The sequence below is a fragment of the Gopherus evgoodei genome, chromosome 19 (assembly GCF_007399415.2).
Source record: "Gopherus evgoodei ecotype Sinaloan lineage chromosome 19, rGopEvg1_v1.p, whole genome shotgun sequence".
NCBI lineage: Eukaryota > Metazoa > Chordata > Testudines > Testudinidae > Gopherus > Gopherus evgoodei.
The window spans coordinates 16,075,778-16,099,154 of NC_044340.1; the positions used below are offsets into that span (position 1 = coordinate 16,075,778).

The 23,377-nt window shown below is 41.9% G+C and overlaps 1 protein-coding gene across 1 annotated transcript; it reads left to right on the forward strand.

Annotated features, from left to right (window-relative positions):
* The first annotated feature begins 4,610 nt into the window (after positions 1 to 4,610).
* On the forward strand, positions 4,611 to 22,836 carry C19H11orf53 (chromosome 19 C11orf53 homolog). The gene is made up of 5 exons (XM_030538657.1): positions 4,611 to 4,660; positions 8,056 to 8,224; positions 19,556 to 19,598; positions 21,361 to 21,650; positions 22,435 to 22,836. The coding sequence occupies exons 1-5, from the start codon at positions 4,611 to 4,613 to the stop codon at positions 22,834 to 22,836; spliced, it is 954 nt and encodes a 317-aa protein (XP_030394517.1).
* The last annotated feature ends 541 nt before the right edge of the window (positions 22,837 to 23,377 follow it).

The following is a 23,377-nucleotide window of genomic DNA, read 5'->3' on the forward strand; positions in this document are numbered from 1 at the left end:
TGAAGAATGTACTGGCACTATTTCACATAGGTAAATTTAGTGTCTACTTATGCAGGACACAGTATATTGAGCAACAACCTGCTGTTCTTGTAAACAAAATACTACAGACCTTGTCCCTCTTACTGCACCTCTCCTCCTACATACTTCCATGTTGAGGCTAGTAGTGTCACACAATAATGATCTCCCAACTGATAATCAGGGTAAGTTTCTGAATCAAGGTATAAGCTACAACATTTGAAAAAGAAACAGTAAATAGAGTTGACGCTGCCTCTTGGTTCACGAAGAGCAGAAATGCAGAAGTCATCAGAGTGCATTGCTATCTGCAATGAGTCTAATACTATCCACCTAGAGACAGTGACAACAGTGTATTAGTAAAATGGAAGCTTCTTGCATGCTAATGGAGAACAAGCCAAGGTCATTTACTAGGGAGCTATGAAAAGAGCATCTCGCAGGAAGGACTTAATATGGATTGGTAAAGACACATGGATATTCATCTCCGGTCCATATTGTTATTGACTGAAAGGTGTTACCATCTTTAATACTCTTTGTGAAGCTGGTTGGTGATCTCAGTCCACTCCACCAGACCCAATCCAGCGCCCACTGCAGTTCATGGAGAGTATCCCATAGATTTCTTTTACATTTTTTAACATCTGACCTTGATTGTGAGCTCCCTAGAGCAGGGATTGTTGTTTTATTACTTGTGTGTACAGTGCTTAGCAAAATGATGCCCTGATCCTAGGCTGGGGTACTGTGCTACAAGTAATATGGCATTTTCCTAAGCACAGTTTCTCTGGCCAAGTCCCTTTTCCTCTCTGCTATATGGAGACTGCTGATCACTGCATGACTTATAGGTTTTTCATTTTAAATAACTTTTCCTCTATCAACACATGAAATTCCATTTTCACCCATTCAATGTCTTTTTAATCAAGAGATAGAAGCTTTGAGAATTATCTGCACTGACCATGCAAATTGCAGTGAAACAGACAGTGGAAGATTTGCATTTAAACAAATCCTAAACAAGCTATTTCAGGGACATCATTAAATTGTGAAAAATACATTTCCGTCAGGCTCAAAGAGAACTTTATTAGCGGAGAATGAGCATTGACTTCATTCTCAATTGGAAAGCTCCTGACGGTTCATTTTCAGAAATCTTGCAGAGTCTGAAAGGGGGAAATTCACAGCAGCATTCAGAATGGAAACTGGTAAGTTTCATTGTCAAAACTTTCCAAAATATAAAATGTATATCTCACCGATAGTTAATTGAAGTATCAACAGTAAAAAACAGGAGAATGGGCACATTACGTGTTGTCTGAACTGAAGTAGAAAGGCAAAGAAAGGATTATGCCTTTAAATCGCTGTTTGGTATTTTCAATATTTCAGTATTTTAGTGATATTAACTAATATTTTCAGCCTTCTCTAAATACAATTTAGGATGCTTACTTAATTCATAATGCATTTTTTCAGAACTTCCTGGAAAATTGTAATAAATTCTGGGTTTCTCCTCTCTGTGCTGCCAGTTATTTCAGGTTTTTAATATCTCAGTGTCAGATCTAGCACAGGGTCAGATCTGGTAGTCTTTAAGGTGCCACCACCTTGTTGTATTTGTGGTTACAGACTAACAGGGCTACCCCCTGATACTTGAGATCTAGCAAACTGCCTCATTGAACTCAATGAGACAGATTCTGTGAATCGAGGCTATCTAGGTGAGAAAAAGTTGCAGCACTGAGCCATTATTTTGTAGCTGATAAATTAGATAGGCTCTGATCCTGCAACGATTTAAGCACTTGTGTAACCTTACATATGTAAGAAGACCAATTGACTTCAATAGGACTACTACTCATCTCAGTAAAATTAAGCATGTGCATAAGCGTTTGCAAGGTCTTACTTTGTAAATAGAATCACTAATTTAAAAGAATCTTCCAGTATAACATTCATGTGCTTTGCTTCAGTGGTTCAGGGTTAGAGCTAGGTAAACAGGCTCACTTAAATAAGAAACGGTATGAAAATTGGCTTACTCCTTGAACTGAAATTAATCCATCCCAGACTAGAATTCCTTTGATTTTTACATGAAATACAGTGAAATCAGCCCAGTCCCATCTGAGATATTGTCTATGAAAAGACAATAGTAAAGACAAAATGTAAACATTTATATGTATATACGGACATGGGATCTCACACATTTACCAGGGGAACTGACGACAGAAGTCAGTCAGTTAATGAAATTCTGGAATATTTGACTATAGAGTCTGCAGGTAATAATTGTTGTCTCTTTTTCAGGATGTGGAATTAGGGTAACGTGTTATGGAAAGGGGCTCACAGTATAAGGCTTGGGTTCGCATGGGTCTTTCTAAAGCAAATGTACTGTTGTATGAGAAACGCCATCTAAATTAGCCACACACTGATGACTCAGAGAAAGCAACCTAATACCCAGAGCTCTGCAAATCTGCAGATATTTGCTTTATAGCCACAGACCATGTTTGTGGATCAGACGTAGATACAAATTTTGTATCCGCACAGGGCTCGTCTAATACCTAGTTCTTACATAGTGCTTTACACCAATAGCTCTCAAAGAGCTTCATAATAATAATAATAAAAATTAATAACTAGCTCTTCTTATCTGTAGATCTCAATGTGCTTTACAAAGGAGGTAAGCATCATTTTACAGATGGGCTAACAGAGGCACAGAGAGGGGAAGTGACTCGCCCAAGGTCACCCAGCAGGAATAGAACCCACGGGTCCTGAGTCTGAATCCAATGCTCTACACACTAGGAAACACTGCCTCTCCACAGTGGTACTGAACTATATTAACTTCACAATGGTGAGTCAGTGTCATTATTACTATTTGACAGATGAGGAAAACAAAATGTAGAAAGGTAAAGTAATTTCCTTAAGGTCACATGATTAGTTAGTGTCTGAGCCAGGAACAGAACCTACAGAATCCCAGACCAGAACCCTAGCCATGGGGTTATGCTACCTTCCACTATATCACACAACACTCCCATTCAGCTGCCCCCGCAGCACAGCTCATTCCCCCCCCCCCCCCGAGTGAATCTTTCACCCAATTTCTTTTGCATTAAAAGTTTGTAATGTGCTTTCTTGACCTCTTACAGGTCAAGTTTCATCAGTACATAGAAAGACGGATCCATCATGGTCAGAGAGTGTGATCCAGTGACTATTCTGGCAGTGACTCTGCCACTGACATGTTGCATGAACTTAGTCAAGTCATTTCACCTCCCTGTGCCTCAGTCCCCCCCTGCCCTGCCCCCCATAAAATGGGATTCATTATGCTTACCCATCTTTGCAAGCCACTTTGAGATCCTGAGATGATGGCAGTGAATAGGTGCAAAGAAGAAGCAACATTATAATACAGACAAAAAAATCATTTGACTGCAGAAGTCCACCAGGTCCTGCATCCAATTCTAGAACACTGATAATTGCTTTAAAGGTATTTAGAAATCTGTTTATAGAATTGTTTGGATTTAAGATCTGCTTTAATGCACATTTGCTCTAATGCCACAAGATTAGCCCATCATTGCAATTTATGTATATGGCGCAGTTTGAGGATCAGTTTTTCATGCTGGCTTTGTCTTGTTAAACAAGTTTTATGATACTGTCCCACCTAGCTTTAGCTATTTGGTGTACCTGGAGCCTGAGATTGACACTCTGTAGGGCCTGAGGCCCATTTACACAGCTCTGATAGTGTACAAGGTTCACTGCCGGACAGGTGTAAAGAGGACTTTGTGTAAATAAGAATCAGGTTCCAAGTCTTCTGTTGTATTTTGGCCTCATTTTTTTAACACCCTAGATGCAATATTATGTGTGGTTTAAAGAATGGCAGAAATTAGACATGGAAAAGACCGAACAGTTAGAAAATTGGGGGAGAAGGAGAGGTAGGGATCCCGCAGAAAATTTAAGTTTTTTGTCCAAACAAAAAAAAAAAAAAACACCAAGAATTTTTGGCCAAGAACCATTCAATTTTGGAGTTTGTTTTCTGATGAAAAATCAAACATATTCAAGGAAAGAAGACATTTTTCACAAAAAAAGACATGTCAAGATATGTCTATACTATGCTATTTGGGCACTTCTATTAGAATTATTTTATTAATACAAAATCGTTAATTTAACATTTAGAGGCATATTTATAGAGACAGAAAACTTTAAGTGCAAGTATTGTTATGTATATATTGTCCAATTTTGTTGTATTGCCTTGGCATATGTAATCTGCAGTGTGGATGCATCATATGCATCAGCTGTTTTATTTTAAAACTAGACAACTGAAAAGTGTAAAATTAAATATTTTAACTTCCTAAAAATACCCCTAAGCAATCAATTTTAGATGTATACACACAGACATGCATGTAAAATTTTGCTTGCTTGTTTGTTTAGCAAAGTTTGTTTTCATAGCTTCTTGATTAGAAGCCCAAACATATTTTTATTAGAACTAAGACACTTTAGAAATTATTTGCAAATAAAATAACGATGCCCAGGCTCAGAATTTGTGCTAAGCCCCGATCTTGGCCGGGGCCACAGACACTACTCGAATAAAAATAAATCATCACAATAATACAAGCAATGCCCTGTCAAAGAGAATTTTAGACACTTTGTGACCCATGGCCAACATAAAGACCCGACATCATGAAAGCCTCAAATTTCACCTTATGTAAGTTTCTATGAGTTTAAATACACCTGTGAATAACTATAGTGTAAGTATTAAAATGATAAAGTGAGCCAGAATAATGAAAAGCATAGATGTAGCAAGGTAAATCAGAATTTTAAACAGATCAGATACTTCCCCTCTGGTACATTTGTGTTTGCTTTCTGTCCGGAAACACAGATCTCTTTGTTTTCCAAAGGATTAATTCAAACATCAACTTCCCATTTGTAACATTTGAATAAAAGCCTTTTTTTAAAACTCCTCACTGCTTTCCACAGGTGTGAGCCCTTTACATGGACAGACTCCAATGGAGAGGATAAGAGTCACCTTCATTATTGTACCATATATCACTGGGCTCATTTACAGTCAAAACACCCAAACAAATGGAAAGTTTTGCAGAGATGTACTCAGGGAAAACCAAACAGATATGCCTCTCCAAAACTCACAGAGAGTGAAATTCCCTCCTGTGCAGGCTTCACTGGGACTTAAGAGTTGCCTAGTGGATAGATCACTGGGCTGGGACTCGAGTCCTGGGTTCTAGTCTCAGCTCTGGCACTGGCCTTCGGAGCAACCCTGGGCAAGTCATTTTGCTTCTCTGTGCTTCAGTTTCCCCATCTGTAAAATGGAGCTAATGTAGTTCCCTGCTTTGTAAAGCTCTCTGAGATCCACTGCTGAAAAGTACTACATAACAGTGAGGTATTATTAATTTATTATTATTATTATTATTAAGTGTTTCATAGGCCTTGCATTGGCTCCGCACAAGGGAGAATTTCATCCTTAAAGAAAAGCTTTTCTCAACTTAACCCAGAGTCTCTGAATATCTTACCATTGCCACCTGCTTTCACTTCCTTTGAAGAACAGACTATTTTTTACCAAGTCAACTTGCTGTTTCATCTTGATCTTTTCAAGGGAAATGTTTGGTTCAGATTAAAACAAGGAATTAAGTACAAAGGTCTTGCTTGAAATTATTTGCTTTTCTAACCAATCAGATATGCTGGGCCAAGTTACAACCTGCCAATTGAAAGAATAACATAATATAAAAGGCTAAATTCTCTGCAGCTGCAAACTGGTGTTGCTCCCTTGACTTTAATGGAGTTGCATGGATTTACACCCATGGGAAATCTGGCCCATAATTTATTTCTTTTAGGTTCATAGAACAATAAAAAACGCCCATACATAAACCTCTGGGTGCACCAAACACTTCAACTTAAATGTTCAAATGGTGACCACCCAAATATGAATGAACTCAACTAGCTGATAAATCAAAGCAGCAAAAATGCCCCGTTAGCCCCAGCCCCAGAGACACACCCTCAGCCTCTCCACAAAACCCTGTCAAATAAATGCCTTTTGCAACATGCCCAGAACGTCACCAAGTTTTGGACCAATGAGGGTGGGGAACAAGTTCCAGAGTCCTGGGACCCTCACAAACCCCTCCACCCCCGCCAATCATACTATTTAGCTCTCAACTAGCACTTTGATCTTTCTCTTGCAAAGCACTTTACAAAGAAAGGTCATTTTCACCATCCCCATTTTATAAATAGGGAAACTGATGCGCATGGAGGGACATGAATTGCCCATGGTCATCCAGCAGGGCAGCAGCAGAGCTCAAAATTGAATCCAGGTCACCCAAGTCCCAGTCCAGTACCCCATCAACTACAATATGCCTGAGGCCTCTCTCAGGTACACAGAACTCACATCCAGTGTTGGTCTGTTTTTTTTTTAAATGAACTAATAATAGAATCTTAAACATATACCAAACAAACCACCTTTTTCATTATGCAAGGCAGCATACTGCACAGCATAGACTTCTACCTCTTGAGCCAAAGGAGTAACCGTGTTAACTGGTAGCAGTAGTAGGCTGTTATCCACTAGTGGACCCACCACTAGAGAGGGATACAGTACTCACTCTGCAAATGGGGGTTACGCTTTTTAGATATTAGTTGCTATTAACTGATGTTATCAAGATCTTTAAATTATCTGGATTTTGTTGAACGTAAATGACAGTTATTCCTTGTAAGAAGATAGTAAAAATTTAGTTAAAACACTGGTGTTAGCAAAAAATGAGGTTATAACCTCTTTAATATTTCTGTCTACTTTTTTTTTGTCTCATTATTCTGTAATTCCATTGTGATTTGGGCTAGTGATTTCAAACGTGTTTTAATCTGTTTTGATGCGTAGGGTCTGAAATCGACTTCAGGGCAGAATTAGTATGATTGAGGCAACTCCTGAGATTACCACATGATTTATAATTTAAAAAACCAACCTTAAACCCTTTTACAGACATGTAACATTTTGTGAGTGGTATTAACAAAAATGCATCAGAAAATTACAGAAGAACGCAGCTTGTTGCCCCTAGAAAACCCCACTTCCTCTATATATGAAGGCTGCAAAAATGACAGATGGAAATTAATGAGCTCTCCATATGTAGCAGCTGCAGAACAAAGCCAAAACCCACACCGACTCCTCTGATGGCAGATTCTCTCTGACATTGAGGGACAAGGCTAAGACTAGCAGTCTGAGCACAAGACTAGGAGACAGGAACTCCTTGACCTCTCAAACAGCCCATCCCTAGGGAACAACTCTTTGTTTTAATGGAATTTGCTCTGCCTAAATGAGACTCAGAATTACTGTGCTAATTATTTTACTTTTGCATTGGGATGGTGCTTTTCAGCTGCTTTCTGCATAACCAGTCAATGGCAGTGCCTGAACGAGGCCCATGACTCCCGACTTAGCTCCCTGTCTGTTAGACCACGCTGCCTACTGAAACAGAGAGAGTGGGCTTGAGAAACTAGTTCCTCATTATCTGGAGTTGAGCACGATTTAATCAAAAGCACTGTAGTGAGAATGTATTTTAGCTGGACCATTTGGGTTTGGAGTTTTTTGTCTGTGTTGCACTGGCAGTAATAGTGCCTTGGAGTACGAATGCATGCGCCAAATATCAACACCCAGGCTTCCAAAGAACCTTATTACCAATTTTCAAAGTCAAATGGGAGTTTCACTGGACAGTTCCTACTGCGATGAATGGAAGCCATATGGCTAACTCCCCTTAGTTAACTTTGAAAGTCTCAGCCACCGATTCTAAGACCAGAAGGGCTCACTTACAATCCCCTAGTCCTCGCTTGCGTGACACAGGCTAGAGCATTTCACCCACTGATTCCTGCAGCAGAGAGAATTAGTCTTCCCCACTGCTCGGGGGTCATCATCCCGCCCAGCAACTTTTTAATGAACAAGACCTTAAGACAGAGACTGTTTTTTTGTTCTGTGTTTGTACAGTCCCTAGCACAATGAGTCCTGAGCCACAAGTGGGATTCCTAAGCACTATCGCAATACAAATCTTTGAGGCATACATCCTATCTTGATTTAAAGACACTTGGCAATTTGACTATCCATACCTTGGTAAGCGATTCCATTTATTCTACTTACTGGCTGAATTCTACTCACGCATACTCCCTTTGTTTAGTTCCTACAGACTACGGCAAACGAGTTTACCAGGGAGTGAGAGTAAAACACACAGTCAAAGATCTCCTTGCCGAAAAACGATCGAGACAGACCAGCAGCTCCCGATTCAGCGTAAGTCGTGTTTTAAACAGAAATGTCATTGTACAGAATCCTCTTGCTTTAAGAGGATTTGCACTGAGCACAATGTACCTGCAACATCGAAGTCTTCATGAAGTTTTGTCCTTAGGCAGCCATCTTGGTATAGGAGTTTAAAACAAAGGATTAAGAGCCAGGAGGATCTTTCAGGAGTCTAATGTAAGATGAGCTACTGTGCGGTGTCAGAAACCACCATCATCAGGACAAAGAGTAGGAATATTTGTGCAGTTAGGGTCGGATCCAAAGATCACTGAAAAACTAATTAGAGATTCATGTCAGTGAAACCCTGAGAGATTTAAATCCCAGGAGGCACAAATCTCACCCACTTTAACTAAACTGATAACACTAAATTTCCAGTGCCTTTCACAAACTTTATGTTATGGCCTTCAATGACAGATTAATGTACCATCATCTATGTCTGACCAAATCAACTCAGTAAAAATGAATGTCCTACCCCAAATGTTATACTCTCTGCAAGTCAGGTGTGGGTGTGGGTGTGTGTTTTATATTCCTGGAAAGAGATAGAGAATCAGCTTGCTGAGGATCCGAAGGCAGAAAACGAAAAAAGGGGCATTAACTTTCCCAATGGAAATTCTATAACTGGGTAGCTGTAATGCAACAGGCTTGGAAATTGCTGAATTTTACAGAAACTGAGAGTAGCCTCACATGACAAAGCATTGAAGCAACCTATTTCTCTTCTTTTACCCTTCGTAACCTGATTTATGGCAAAGACACTTGGTTCCCTCGAAAAGTCAGGGAACATCCTATGCTAGGGACCACTCTGTTCTGTTCTATGCTATGCTATATATGTTTTTATACCATGCTTATCTGAGCACCTTCCAGCAGTGCATTGAGCAACATGATTACACAGCTGTCAGGTGTGGTTTGTTCTCTCATCCTCTCCCAAGAGGGAAAAGCATGCGGAAAAGTGTTTTGTTTTGGCTGGCTGGTTTATGTTATTACATATCCCTTTTGCTATATGTTTATATACTAGAGAGGGTACGGTCAAAGAAATGCACCTTGCATTTGGACTGGAAAGTGGTGAGGTTTGTGACAGTCTTTAGTTTCTGGGGTAGTCGTCAGGCTTGGACCGCCCCCGGAGAAGGTTTTGTCTCCCGCACTCTGCAGATACTGAAAAAGGTAACCTAATTGCTTGGTACAGTGCCAGAATTCTCACTGACTTCCTGGATATGCAGCCGTCATCTCCCAGGATGGGATGCTAATCGTAAAAGATAAGGTAGCAAAGAACTGCTGACCACTGGAGATATTGAACAGCTCTGAATTTAAATGTCATCTCCCCTTTTGGAATTTCCGTATCTACATCCGAGTTAGACATGTCATATGTATGCACTAAAAGATTTCCAACAGAGATGACCAGCTTGAGTTGCCTTAAAGCATTTTCTGAAAATCAGACCCTTTTAACGTGTCCCACATTGGGCACCCAAAAACAGAAGCTCACTGGTCACTTCTAATAATTTTGGCTATACTTACTAAAGGAGAAACTCTACAAATCAAGGAAGGACTAATTAGAAGAAACAGCAACTCTGTCTTAACCCAACTAAACTCCTGTTTCTTCTGAATAACTTCTTAGTGGAGATTCAGTCACTAGTGTCTACCTCATACTTTATACCCCTGGACTTGAGCTCTTCAAATTCCTCCTGAGGGTTATCTGTGGCAGAAAGCATTTGAAGACCCCTTTGAAGGTAGAGTTCAGTGGCTCTGGGCCAATTTGCCACAGCTGAGCACCTGACCCTAAGTAATCTGTAACACAGGCAAATGCAGCACCTCTTGCTGCAAAGACTTTTCCAATTTTCTTCCATTTTAAGCCAAATGAATTCAGAGCTACACTTAAGATGCTCCAAAAGTGATCATCAATCACTGTCACTCATGCATTCTTTATGGAGCTGCAATTATACATGCTGATTAGACATGGGCATGGATCCATTATGTCATGTACTGCAAGTCAGCAATAGGCTCCGGGGGAGATTCTCCATTCAGACACAATGTGTTTGTGCCAGTTTAACGCCACTGATTTCAGCAGTTACAGAGACATAAAACCAGCATCAGACCCTTAGTGTTTAACCCTTTAGAATACACGCTGGAAATCATCCCATGCAACCAAGTCCCTGGCACTAATTTAAGCCGATGTAACACAATGTCAGGCTACATTTTGCCTTTCTTAATTCTATCCAGTTACTCTTAGTTATATCCATGTTCAGAACCCCAAATAATTGCCTTGGAGTATAGAGTCTTGGAATAGTCGGACTTTATATTCTTCAGATTGCTCCTGCCCTCCCAAAAATACACACTTAGGCTGAGATTTTGAAAAATGATTAATTCCCATTGGGTAAAGTCCTGGCCTCACAGAACTCAATGACAGTTTTGCCATTGCCCTCTGTGGATCCAGGATTTCACCCAATGTGCCCAAAGCTCCTTGAGTCACTTTGCACATCTTAGCCTAGCTAGTCTCTTAGCCACACAAATTTAATCTTATTTTCATGTTTCACCATAAGTCACATCATCCAGCCTCTGATAAATTTTGTTTCTTTTTTCTGAACTACCAGAAAGACACCGACAACTTGGAGACGACACAGTCTCCAGAACAGGACACAGTATTCCAGCTGTAATCACATCTGATATGATGACTGTGTTGGTAAACTGTTTCCTGGAGGCATTTGCTATTTGTTATTACGGTTATGTGATTGGTCACCTTAGTCAAGTGGCATTATTTCTCATCTCTGACTGGCTGGGTATAATTTGACAGATCAGGATGGTACTGTATTATCAAATCACTGAGCCTTTGATTTTCTCAGGGTATGATGGAAGCAGTTTGTGGAATTGGGAGCAGAATGAGGGATGCTTTAGAGCATTTGAAACTTTTTTTCCTTTCCAGGCCATTTGAGTCAGGTTTTCACTGTTAGCAAAGCTAGGCAGCAAACAGATTTTAAATTAATTGTCTCTCTGTCACATTTGCATCCATTAGCTGCATGTGGCAAAAAACAAAAATCAAACAGTGAAACAAAAATTCAGCTCATAAATTACTTAAAATAAGAATTTGCCACATAAAACATACCAGCTTATAAGACTTGACATAAAGGGCCACAATGTGTAAGAGCAGGCACACCTTGGTGCATACTTGACTTGCATAAGTGCATTGGGTACATGCACTTTTGTGCATGCCTAACTCATGCAATGGCTTTTGTGCAGGCCTGATTTGTGCAAAGGCACAAACGCTTTGAAAAAAAACTGAAACGTCAGACAATGATTCAAGACCGTCATGCTTTAGCCACTCTTCACTCTGGAATATACAGATGCCCCTTACTCAGTACTTAGAGGCTATGGCGGTGGGTATTCTAGGAAGCTCTATTCTAGATAGATAGGCCAGATTGTAAATGTTTCCTCCCACGTTATTTGCCATGTTTGTTTTGTATGCAAAAGCGGAAGAGTTTTTGTGTATGTAACTAATACAAAATTACTCCATAGCTAGCTCCTTACAATAAAAGTTATGGAGGTGGGCAAACTTCCTTATTTGCTGGGACAATTCTCTGATTCGTTTGGAAAAGAATTGCTGTGAGAAGAGATAAATAGATAACATAATATATTATGGAGTCTGAGTGAACAGCAGGTGAGTGAGCATGATAATGTATATTTATGATGCGGTCTCATTACATTGCACCCTTTGCATGGATCTGATCTTTGCTCAGAAATCAGTAAACCCTTCCTTAGCCAACGAAAGCTCATGGTCACAGATGTGTGCTCCCAGGTTGGCCTGATGATTGTCAGAAAGGTTGGCTAATGATCTGTTGAGTGACATTAAAACTGTCACCCTTCTGCAAGAATAGGTCTTTTATTCTCCAAATAATATAAAACAAATTTGCATTGTGATGATATACAGGAGATTTGCATTTTGATTTCCTACGAATTGCGGCGCCATGTTACCATTTCCTCTGATCTATCTGAGTGTCTGGGAAGGAGGCAGAGAGATCAAGTGTTCCTCTCTGGGGAAAAAACGGGGGACATCTAGTAAATAAATACCACCTAGTTCTTATATAGCACTTTTCATCCATAGATCTCAAAGTGCTTTACAAAGACAAGTCAGTATCATAGTCTTCATTTTACAGATGGGAAAACTGAGGCACAGTGAGGTAAAATGACTTGCCTGAGGTCACACAGGAGGCCAGTGGCAGAGCCATGAATAGAATTCAGGTCTTCTCAGTCTTAGTCCAGAACTCTATCCAATAGACAACACTGCCTCCCATGATACATGTTCTCGCTACCCAAAGATGGATCTCCACAAAGGACAGACCGTCTAGCAGAGATTTGCTAAATACTAGGGCTGGCTGAAGTTTTTTTAACAAAATGTTTTAAATGAAAAAAATATGCATCGAAATTGTATATATTAGTTGAATTTTTCTGGTTTTTCAACAAACCCCACGAAAAAAAAAAATCAGATAAAAATGTAGTTTTAAGTCTGAAAAACAGTCCTAGGTATTTTTGCAGTGAAAAAACAAATTCATGAGAAATTCATGGATAGAAAAAAAACAACTCCCCCCATCACGCTTTTTAAAATTTCTTGGAAAAAATAGTTGGCATTTTTGACCAGCTCCACTAAGGGTGAGAAGGGCCTTGCAGCTCTGTTGAGTTCTGCTGAGGGTTTTATGAACAGTGAGCTGACCTGCCTCGTTAACAGGACAACCAGATCCTGTGCAGGAGAAAGCATCACTATTATTGTTATTGAATTAGGCCCCAATCCTGCAACTGGATCCATGTGGTTGGGTCTACTGAAATCAATGAAGGCCCACAGATCAGCCCATGCAGATATATTTGCATAACCAAGGTGCGACTGTTTATTATTTGTTTGGGATCCTCCTTTCACACACACATACCCCACCACTCCACTTTCCCCTCAGTGGATGGAGTGTGGCTTGTTTCATAATGCGAGCAAGCCATGCTGCTGAATAATGATGGTAAACGGAAATAGCAGCATTGCTCTATGCATTTTCTTTTGCAGCTCACAGGAAGCATTGCCTAGTAATGTAAATCAATGGAGAACAGGGCCCATACCAAGATTATTAATTGCTTTACAAACTATAGCCCCAGTGATGTTAAACAGACTTACTGATCTATACTAACTCCTGCTGTGTGAAAGATACAGTTATCATAATCCTGCAGTGCTGAAAAGAAATAATGCAGGGAGGAAATAGACTAATGAGTTTAAAATAATCTGAGCCACACACCACTTGATAAGGAAACACAGAATGAAATCCAAAGTTTAAGCCCAGGCAAATGTCAGTGTCTGTTCTGATTAATTGCCAGGGAGAATATGCTACAATGCCCATTCCAAGAAAGTTAACATCCAAAACCAAGTTAAGCAATTGGTGCTATTTGCCAGCTCTCTGGAGCCGTCAATGAGTTCAGTCTGCTGAGATGACGTGCAGTATATGGAATTACAGCTCAGATGGGGATTTTAAACTATAAAAATAAAAAAATCTGTAGGGCTCACATATGCCAATATTCCAAGGTGTTTTACATTAAAGACCAGAGGACTGATATGTACTAAGCCCACCTGCCCCAAGAGACCCGCTCTCTCCACAGGATACTGCCCTAAAGGGGATAAATCCAGGCCCTCAGGTATCCCCCATACCATAGAAAAGTCAGCACATTCTCTACAAGAGTCCCTTTCCCTGGGAACTCTGTCCCCACCCCTCAAGGTCTGACAAAGCGCACACTTGCTGACTTCCCAAGCACTCTGCAAAGCTGCCACTGATGCAGGGCTGAGGCACTGGAGAGTGGGAGAGAACTTCTGCCTGGGAGGAAGGGGTATTAAACTGCATAGGTCACATGACTGGGGCTTAACTAATAAGGGGGCCAGGTGGGAAGCAGAAGTGCAGTAACGCTAATCCAATTGTCTTATTGGTTGTATAAGGGAACCTTGAGCTTTGGCTGGGCATGCTGGTATGGAGTTTCTTTTAAATCAAGATCATAGGAATGACTGAATAGAGGTGAGATCTCAGCCCAGGCAGGTAGAAAAGTAACAGAGGGTATCAGCACGCTGAATATTCTCAGCGTGTTACGGTTCCTGGTGCTCGTGCTAAATGTCCAAATGTTCATCCCACTAAGCGTTTACTCAAATGCCTTTGTAAGATGGCATTTTTAAATTTTAAACTACTTGCTGAGGGTGGTCTAATGACAGCCCAGTGCAGTTTAAAGCAACTGATTTAAAGCTTAGCAGAGGTCTCTCTTACCTTAAATTACAAGGTGCTTGTTTATTAATGTAGAAACCTTTTTTATTTATATTTCTTATGTACAAGAGGGCAAAACAGTCATTTGATTGTTACATTTTCACTAAACAAGGGTGAAATGAGTGGGATACTGGGGCCACAGGCCCCCACCTTGGCCCTATACCAGATGATGGATGGGCAGCCTCGGTCAAATTTAAGTTAGTGGTGGTGTGGCTCCATACGCTGAATTGCAACACAACTGACTCAAATGTGACCTGCCCGCCCCTTCATGATGGAGGGGAGGTAGGCCAAATTTGTGTGAGTGGCGTTGCGACTTGGGACATGGGGTCGCAATGCTACCCAAATTTGAAGCAGCCAAACAGGTAACTTGGGCCCCTCTTTAGCAAAATTCTGGTTGCATTCCTGGTAACAAACCCTACCATGGGGTTTTGAATCAGTTGGTTTTGAATCTGGGTCCTATGGTACAAAAGACGGGACTGCTATAACGTGAGTTAAAGGAGTTTCTGGCAGACTGCTGTTTGCACCATAAAACTTGACCGCATTGTCTAAAATGCAAGAACTCAGTAAACCTGGAACTAACTCTCGGATTACGAAAAAGTTTCCTGCCTGCCAAAAAATACATACCATCCAGAGTCAGGCACCTGTTGAACTGAAGGAGATAACACAAGACTTCAGCTAGTGGTCAGGGCAGCAATCCGAGAGAGTTTTGAGGCAAATGTGTATGTTTAATAGCACCCTAGCTTGGTGCTGAAGGCTAGGCTGTAACTAGACAAGTGACTGTGTGCATTTGCTGATTAGTGACTCAGACATGCTTGTCCTAGCCCCACAGGATTGGTGTCTTGTTCCATGCAACGCAGTAGAGGAGCAGGAGGCAGTTAAGAGTCACAAAAAAATTACAACTATCCCTGCCTCTCTCCGTCTCTCTTCTCCCAACTCCTGGCTAGCCCTTAGTTCCTTCCAAGCGCTGTCTCTACAGCACCTGCGTTTCTCCCCTACTGTTACTGCCTCTTTCCCAGTCTGATGGAAAGGTATCCCTCATTTTTTGGGCTAGAACTCTCCCGAAATTGATGCTGGTCTCTCCATTTCATTTGCCAACTGGGCCTTCAGCCTTCAACCCACTCTTACTCACATGAGTAATCTTTCCTTATATGAACAGTCTCAGTAAACTCTGTAGGACTATATCAGAACAAACAAGAATTGCTAGACTGACTCAGACCAGAGCTCTATCTTCTCTCCTGCAGTGGCTGGTACCAGCTGCTTTAGAGGAAGGTGCCAGAAACCCTGCATAACCTGACCCCATGGAAAGTTTCTGCCTCTGCTCTCAATAGCTCAATGTTGGTTTAAGCCTCTAGCAGGAGGCTTTATATCCTAGAGAAAGATTACTCAGGGTACGTACATGCAGAAAGAAAGATGTCTGAATAAAATTTGCATGGTCAAGTTCTATCCTAGTACAATACAGTATGTTCTCTTTGACAAAGCTCATCAGGATTCACTGGCCAGGATTTTCACAAGCGGCTAGTGATCTGGGATGCCCAGCCAGACCCCCTTTAGGGGGGCTGATTTCACAGGTGGGTGCTCCACACTTAGTGAAAATCCAGAGCCTTTAAAGGGGCAGAAATTGGGCCCCTCAAAAACTGACAGAGCTAAAATCATTTCTCTCTTTTTGACATCCTAGCCATTGCTTTTACTTTGTGATTTAAAGTATTTTATGTCTAAAACGAGCAACACCTCAGATTGACTAAGTAGGAACAGTAAAAGGAGGGGGGAAAAAAGCAAATGATTCACTTTCTTTCTATGTTTTCAATATATTCCCCAAAGCAGCTCTGAACAAGTAGGGTAAATTCTGTAAAATACTCCACCATGAAACTGCCACAGTCCTGCCTGTGGAATACTTTCCTCAAACCTCTTATCTTTGGAGGAGCCCATAGGCAGCTGTGAACTTACCATGTTAGCTAAAGGAAGTCTTAACACTGGCAAATTTAATTCAAATATAAACCTCTAAATTTGGTTGCCTGACATGGCAGGAACCTCCTGTTTGCTCTATGCAAACTGGAAATTGTATACTGCACCGCCTTACAGGGTCAAAAGCAGGGGAATAGTTAAAATCTCTCTTGCTGGGGTTGGCTTTTGTTTTGTTTTAAATAGGGGTTTAGAAGTTTGGAGAAAGACCTCAATACAAAACATTTGGGTCAGCGCTCACAACGACGTGCATCATATAGAGAAAGCTGCCTGTTATGTGTTATGCAGAAATCTGCTTGTGCACTTGTAGAAGCAGCATTTATATGATGCACTGGAGGTAATCTGAAACAGAGAGCTGAGGTATAAAATATTATTCAGGGTTTGCTTGACCTCTGCTGAAGTTGAAGTTCCAGATGATATATTTTTAACATTGTGTACCAACTGCACTGAAGGAGTAGTAGCTAGGTGTTCAGAGGTGCCACTCATTTCATTTGCAAAGAGAGTCCAAGCAGGTGGTCCAGTTCAGAATCTCGGGGAAGTGAATGGAGAACTCTGTCAGACCGAAGGTCCATCTAGCCCAGCAGCCAGTCTTCTGACTGGCCAGTGCCAGATGCTTCAGAGGGAATGAACAGAACAGGGATGTTGAGTGATCCATCCCATCATCCAGTCCCAGCTTCTGGCAGTTGGAGGTTTAGGGATACCTGGAGCATGAGTCAAACAATTCTCATTTGGGCCATATTTTATGGAAACGCAAGACTAAGAAAATGCAGCTTCCTAAATTCATAGAAATGATAGTAGAAATGGCTCTGAGCAAGGCATATTTACTGCTAATTTGACCATAGGAATTGGAATTCCAAGGAGGCAAGATCCCTCTGGAGCAAAGTGATCCATAGTGATCCAGAGCACAATACTAATAGAATGGCTAAACCTCTCAGTTGGATGATAAAACTGGTATTCAGTATTTTGCTTTCTGTGTTCATTGAAAACACATGGCCAGCATAACAAACAAACAAACGTTTAGTGAAAAATAAAATAACTGTTGCAAAATTTTCTCATTCTAGAGTGCATTTGAGTCAATATTTTACCTATTCTTTGAAAAACTAAAACATGTATTTAAAAAGAAGCATTGGCCCTGCATGTGAGCACCCAGTTCATGGGTCAGATTCTCTGCCCACTTAAGTCATCTCATGCTCTGTGACTGGAGCTGCAGAGGAGCTCCTGGCTGCAATGCACAGAGCTTGGCCACCCATTTGTTCTCCTCTGCCCACTTTTGTGCAAGCGGGGAGCACGCAAGCCTGCGTTAATTGGATGGTTACATGCTTAACAGACTGCTACCTTGGTTGATTTTTAAAGGAATTCATACACACACAGGCCCAACCCTGTAGTCAGATCCCTGTGGGATGATCCCTGCACTCAAATGGAATCCCGCTGGGACTCTGCACAGGAGTAAGAATTCATCTGTGTGGATCCAATTACAGTATCAGGACTCTCATGTCATCAATCTTGTGGCTTTTCACAACCTAATGTTTAATCTGCCACAGTTTATACCCCTCCTTCCACCACCACCACCCTTTACTTCCATTTGCTAGTATTGGTGCCTGTTAATTCTGTCTCAGTTGAAACAATAAAACTGTGGAAAACCAATCAGGCTCACATTGCAAGCACTATAGATGGCTGATCTGCTAATGACTTCCATAGAAGGCATGTATGATTAGAATACACAATGGAAACTCTGCTACAGAGCCATAAATATTCCCCTCTATTCATCGTGCAGGACAATACTGAGTGCATGTGCAGTCACTCACCTTCAGAGATCATCAGTGGGGTTTAAACTCCAGACCCTTAGTCCCAAAGCACAGACCAGTTGGTTCCCAGTCCTACAAATTTGCCCGAATTGTGACCTCAGCTGTGAGAAGCGAGTGAAAGTTCATAAAGTGTCACAATAACCAATGATGATAAAAGTTGATAGGAAAAGTTACAAAAGGGAGACAGACTGAATAAGTGCAAACAGAAAGGCCTCCTGATCTAATTCAAGGACTGTTTTAAGATCATGCTTGGAAAATGAGACAGCATTAGATCAAAAAAATCAATGAACCATAATTGGTGTGCCAGAAATTAGGCCTATTGATGGACAAAAATGATGATAGGACAGGCTATTCTGCTCATCACTCCCTTTTGGGATCCTTAAAGAAAGACTTTGGGGAGAAAAAATTGGCTACCAGTGTGAGCTTCAACATTATGGCTGCTGCCCCCACTGTCTTCTGGGACCATGGCCCTACATCATCCTGATCCTGAGAGATGTCCTGCGCAGACTGGACCATAGAGATGGACCCAGATGCTGCTGCTATCTCCACCAGCTCCAGCTAACTCCTGAACCTTGTTTAAAACTGTTTAATGTTAGATAGTGACTGGGACATGTTAACAACTTTGACTTTTTAGGCTCCTTTATTCTGTCTAAATTAATACAACTGACCTCCATCCCTTCAGCTAAATGAACAACTCCATTAGCTGGTAGCAGTAGTAGGCTGTTATCCACTAGCAGACCAGCCACTAGAGGAGGATGTGACATGCACTTGACCAGTGCGGTACACATATAGAGCCTGGCTTTCCTTTGTACTGCCCACAGAGAGTAATTTACACCTGTGCATAGTAGGTGTGAAATGCTACAAATCAGAACAATAACAATTTATACCCTCTTTCCACTGGTATATATGACTGTGCATGGTGCAGGGCTATGGAGTATCAGGCACAATTTTTAACACAAAGGATCCTGGACACTGAATCACTTGGGGCTGACTGTCACATGAAGGCCACTTTACACCACTCCGTGTAAAGGAACTTTAGAGTAAACGAGCATCAAGCCCAGTTATCTTGATTTTCCTGCCATTATCAGCATTTGTCTGAGTGCTCTGAAATCTCTTCCTAGCCTCCATCTGCTATTACTTTCTCTCTCCAGAGCTTGCAATCTTGTGCCTAATTGCTTCTTATTCATAGCTTCACTAAGATTCCAGAACTACATCAAAATGATGCAAAACCCACTTCCAAGCTACACATTTACACTCTGGATTGCAGAAGAAAATACTTTCAATATCTCTTTATTTTTTAGGGCAGTGCCAGCACCTCCCCGTCTCCATTTGTCCAAATGTCAGGTGAGTATTTTCACTAAATCATACATGACTTTAGTGTCAGCAATCCAGTGCCATTTCTGTCTCATTCTTGAAAATACTACCACAAAGCACTATGGTGGTGCCACTCAAAACTCAGAGAGGAGAGCCACTGAAGGGTTAACTCAGAACGGTATCCTAATGACATTAAATCCCTTCTCTGAAGCCCCAAGCAAAGGGAGACCATGTGAACCAACTCTGAGAGGGGAAGGATGGGTCTTGTAGTTAAAGCACTGGATTGAAACTCAGGAGAATGAGGCTCAGTTTCTGGCTGTACCAGACTCCTTATATGACCTTAGACAAATCACTTAAATTGCTCTGTGCGCCAATTTCTCTTCTGTATAATGGGACAAATACTACTTCCTTTGTCCTTCTTTTCTAGTTACAATGCAAGCTGTTTAGGGCAGCGGATGTCTCTCACACTTAGTGGTATTGGCCACTCTTGGAAGACAGGATGCTGGGCTAGATGGACCATTGGTCTGACCTAGTCTGGCTGTTCTTATGTTTGTATGATGCCTAGCACAATGGGGCTCTGATCTCAGCTGAGGCCTCTAGGTGCTATTGTGATATGCTGGGATGCACTCTGCACATGTTATTACAGAAGCAGAGACAAAAGCACATTTGCCTAAGGGAGATACTTTCCTAGTGCTAATGGCCCAGGAGGAACCAGCAGTGCTGCTAAGATATGCCTCCTGAGAGTGGACATGGGGTTGCTGCTAATGTACAGCCTCACACAGCTCCACATTGTAGTAGAAATGGCGGTTTCCCATTGGGCTGCGCAGGAAAGGTGCAAAAGATGGTATGGGTCATTTCAGCAGGGTGTGGTAAATGGGTGGATGGGAGCTGGTGGGCAGATGGTTAACCCCCCACCTCCCACACACAAGGTGTGAGAGGGGAACAGAAAGGGAAGGAAATGTGGGGGAAGGGAAGAGGCCAAAACAGCTGGTCCCCAGCCCATGGGCAAAGCAGTTCAGAGCAGAGCATCCCAACAAAGGCCCTAGTTCAGAAAAACATGATTTACTTTGCTGAACAGACTTTGACCTAAACATATGCGTTTATGCTTTGCTGAATTGGCCACTGCTGGGTTTGCTGAGGTTTAATTGGTACCTGAATTGGGCTTACCTGAGTCTATGGGAGACTGGTTTCTGGATCTTCAACAAGAGTTAACCAAGTTCTGGTACAACACACACCAAGACTGAGAGAAAGGGGAAGGCCATGCTGTCATTTGGGTTGATAATTTCGTATTTCATAGAGTTTAAGGCCAGAAGGGACCATTAGTCTGATCTGTATATTGCAGGCCATTACATTTCACTCAGTTGAGCCCCACAATTGAGGACAGACTAAAGCATTTTAGTCCTAGGAGACTAAACTGGCGTGTGCCACAGGCAGAGAACAGGAGAAACTGAGGTGTGACCAATGCCTGAGCTCCCTGCAATGGCAGGTAAATGATTAGGTGAGATCTTCCAGGATGATCCTAGCTTGTGATCTGTGCCCCAGGCTGCAGAGGAAGGCAAAAAGAACCAGGCACCCTGTAATGATCATGCGGGTAAAAACCTGCCATGCAGGGACATTTGTTTAACTACAGGATTCTCTCCTGCCCTGGGAAGTGGGCAGATGTTTGTTACAGATGGAGGGGAGAGTTGTGTGGTTTTCAGCTCTGTTGATTTGCCCAATGAATTTTGACTTAGTGGATGGTGACTTTGACATGACCTTTCATTGGTATGACATCCATCTTTCTCACCAGCAGGCTCCACTGCCATGTCTGGTTACTATGGAATTAGAAGATCGTTCATGTCTGATTTGGATTTCCACAACACTAAGCCACTTTCAAGTGATGTTTATGCTTCATCCCTGGGGGCAAAGTCCTTTCCGTGTGACTCCTCTGCCGTTCAAGGGTACCCGCCGCTACTGGACCCCTATTTCAACGAGGACTATCGCAGTGCTGCCGTAACACCCAGCACCGGCTCCCTTTTCAGCACCTCCTCGCTGACCCCTCTCCTGCCCCCCTTCCCCAATGACTCAGCACATTACTTAATAGTGAGTCTGTGCACTGCTTTCAATACCCTGTTCTTTTTGCAGATACAGGCTAACACGGCTACTACTCTGAAACCTGCTTTGAATTTGGTATCCAGGGTTAAATGGTGGGTTGGAGGCATGGTACTGAAGCAGAGGGAGCCTTGGTCTGATTCATTATGACAGTTCCTATGCTGCTGTGTTCCTGTCTCCTTCTGCCTAGTGAAGCCTCCCTGGCTGTCCCGCTGGGATCTGTCAGTTCTGCTTGTGGGTTGGTGAGAGGAGAGTCGATTGGAAGTGTCACAAAGTTCTCCTGCCCCTACCATCCCAAGGAGCAAAAACCAAGCTCAGTCCCACACCCACAGCTCCTGCATGGCTTGTATGAATCTGTATGCTCCACCCTCCCTCTTCAAACCCCACTGGAATGATAACCAAGGCCCTGATCCAGCCGAGCACTTACGGATATGCTTAATTTCAATTGACTCCACTGGGACCACTCGGGGGCTTACAGTTAAAGTGCTTTGTTGGATCAGGGCCTAAGACAATCAAGTCTGATCTGGAACTGGGTGCAATGTAGTTTACTCATGCCATAAATTCTGGCTCTGATTTCCTTAATCACTTTTTACACACTCCTGCTAGTGCAGTAGGGCAATACAGAGCTGGCTGTGTGGGGCCTAGGTTAGAAAGCAAGAATAGCTTAGCTTGGTAAACTCAAGAGCTAGAAGACTCAGTAGATTAGGTGTCTGTGTCTTTTTGCTCTGGAACATGGCATTATTCTCAAAGATCTCCCTCACCCTCTTTCCAACAGAGAGATGCCTGGGAGCAGGGCCTGCCTGACAGCCTCAACCAATCAGATGCCATGTGCTCAGATTCCCTACAGACCTTGCCCACAACTACCAGCTGCCTCACCTCTCACGAAACTGGAAGCACTTCCCAGTATAGAAGCTCAAGCTGGAGTTCTGCCATCCCAGGAGCCCAGTCCTACCCTTTGCATGCTTTTGAAGATGTGCACTACATACCCAGTTACCCTGCCACCTCGTCCTATTCCTTTTCACCATTTATGACTGTAGCGAATGACCTACCTCCCAAGATGCTCCACCTCTCATCAGAGGAACCCTTAGATGCAACCTCCCTTCATGACAACTCCTCTTGGGCAAAAGAAGACGGGAGTCCAATCTGGGGGACATATGAATGCCGAAGAACTTATTGAGGAAAGCTCACAGTGGGTGACACATTAGAATTAACCTTCACTCAGACAGCTGAATTGATTGTAGGATATTTCCCTATAGTCAATCATTGAAAATTGAGAACAGTGATAACACACTTGGAGGCAAAAATGCCAAGAAGAATTTCAGACAAAGGAAATATTCATTTCTAAAATCAGCACATTACATAATGCTCTGTTTAACAATGTAATTGTCAGGGTTACTGTGTAGCTTGTAGACAACGGTCTCAATCCAATGCCCAGATAAAGTCAATTTAAAAAGTCCAGTGGCTTCAGTGGTCTTTAGATCAGTTCCAGTTTGGAAAACAACCTCAAGAAACAGGACCTCATCTTTTTAGTTGCTGATAAACCATGTCTATTTAAACAACCTTAGAAGATTTCTACAAAGTGATTCTACAAAAAGATAGCAAAGTTATGGAGGGGAAGGATGGAAGCCTTTTCAAATAATTTAAGTTCTGTATAGTGATATCTTACTATCTACCACATACATGTAAATTCCAAATGCCAATGTTATGTAAATATGGCA

Bases quoted from the DNA above. Each gene is read 5' to 3' on its own strand.
- C19H11orf53 (XM_030538657.1), top strand. From the start codon at position 4,611: ATGGCCAACATAAAGACCCGACATCATGAAAGCCTCAAATTTCACCTT. The intron at 19,599-21,360 runs GTGAGTATTTTC...TCTCACCAGCAG, and splicing joins TCCATTTGTCCAAATGTCAG to GCTCCACTGCCATGTCTGGT. The intron at 21,651-22,434 runs GTGAGTCTGTGC...TCTTTCCAACAG, and splicing joins ACTCAGCACATTACTTAATA to AGAGATGCCTGGGAGCAGGG.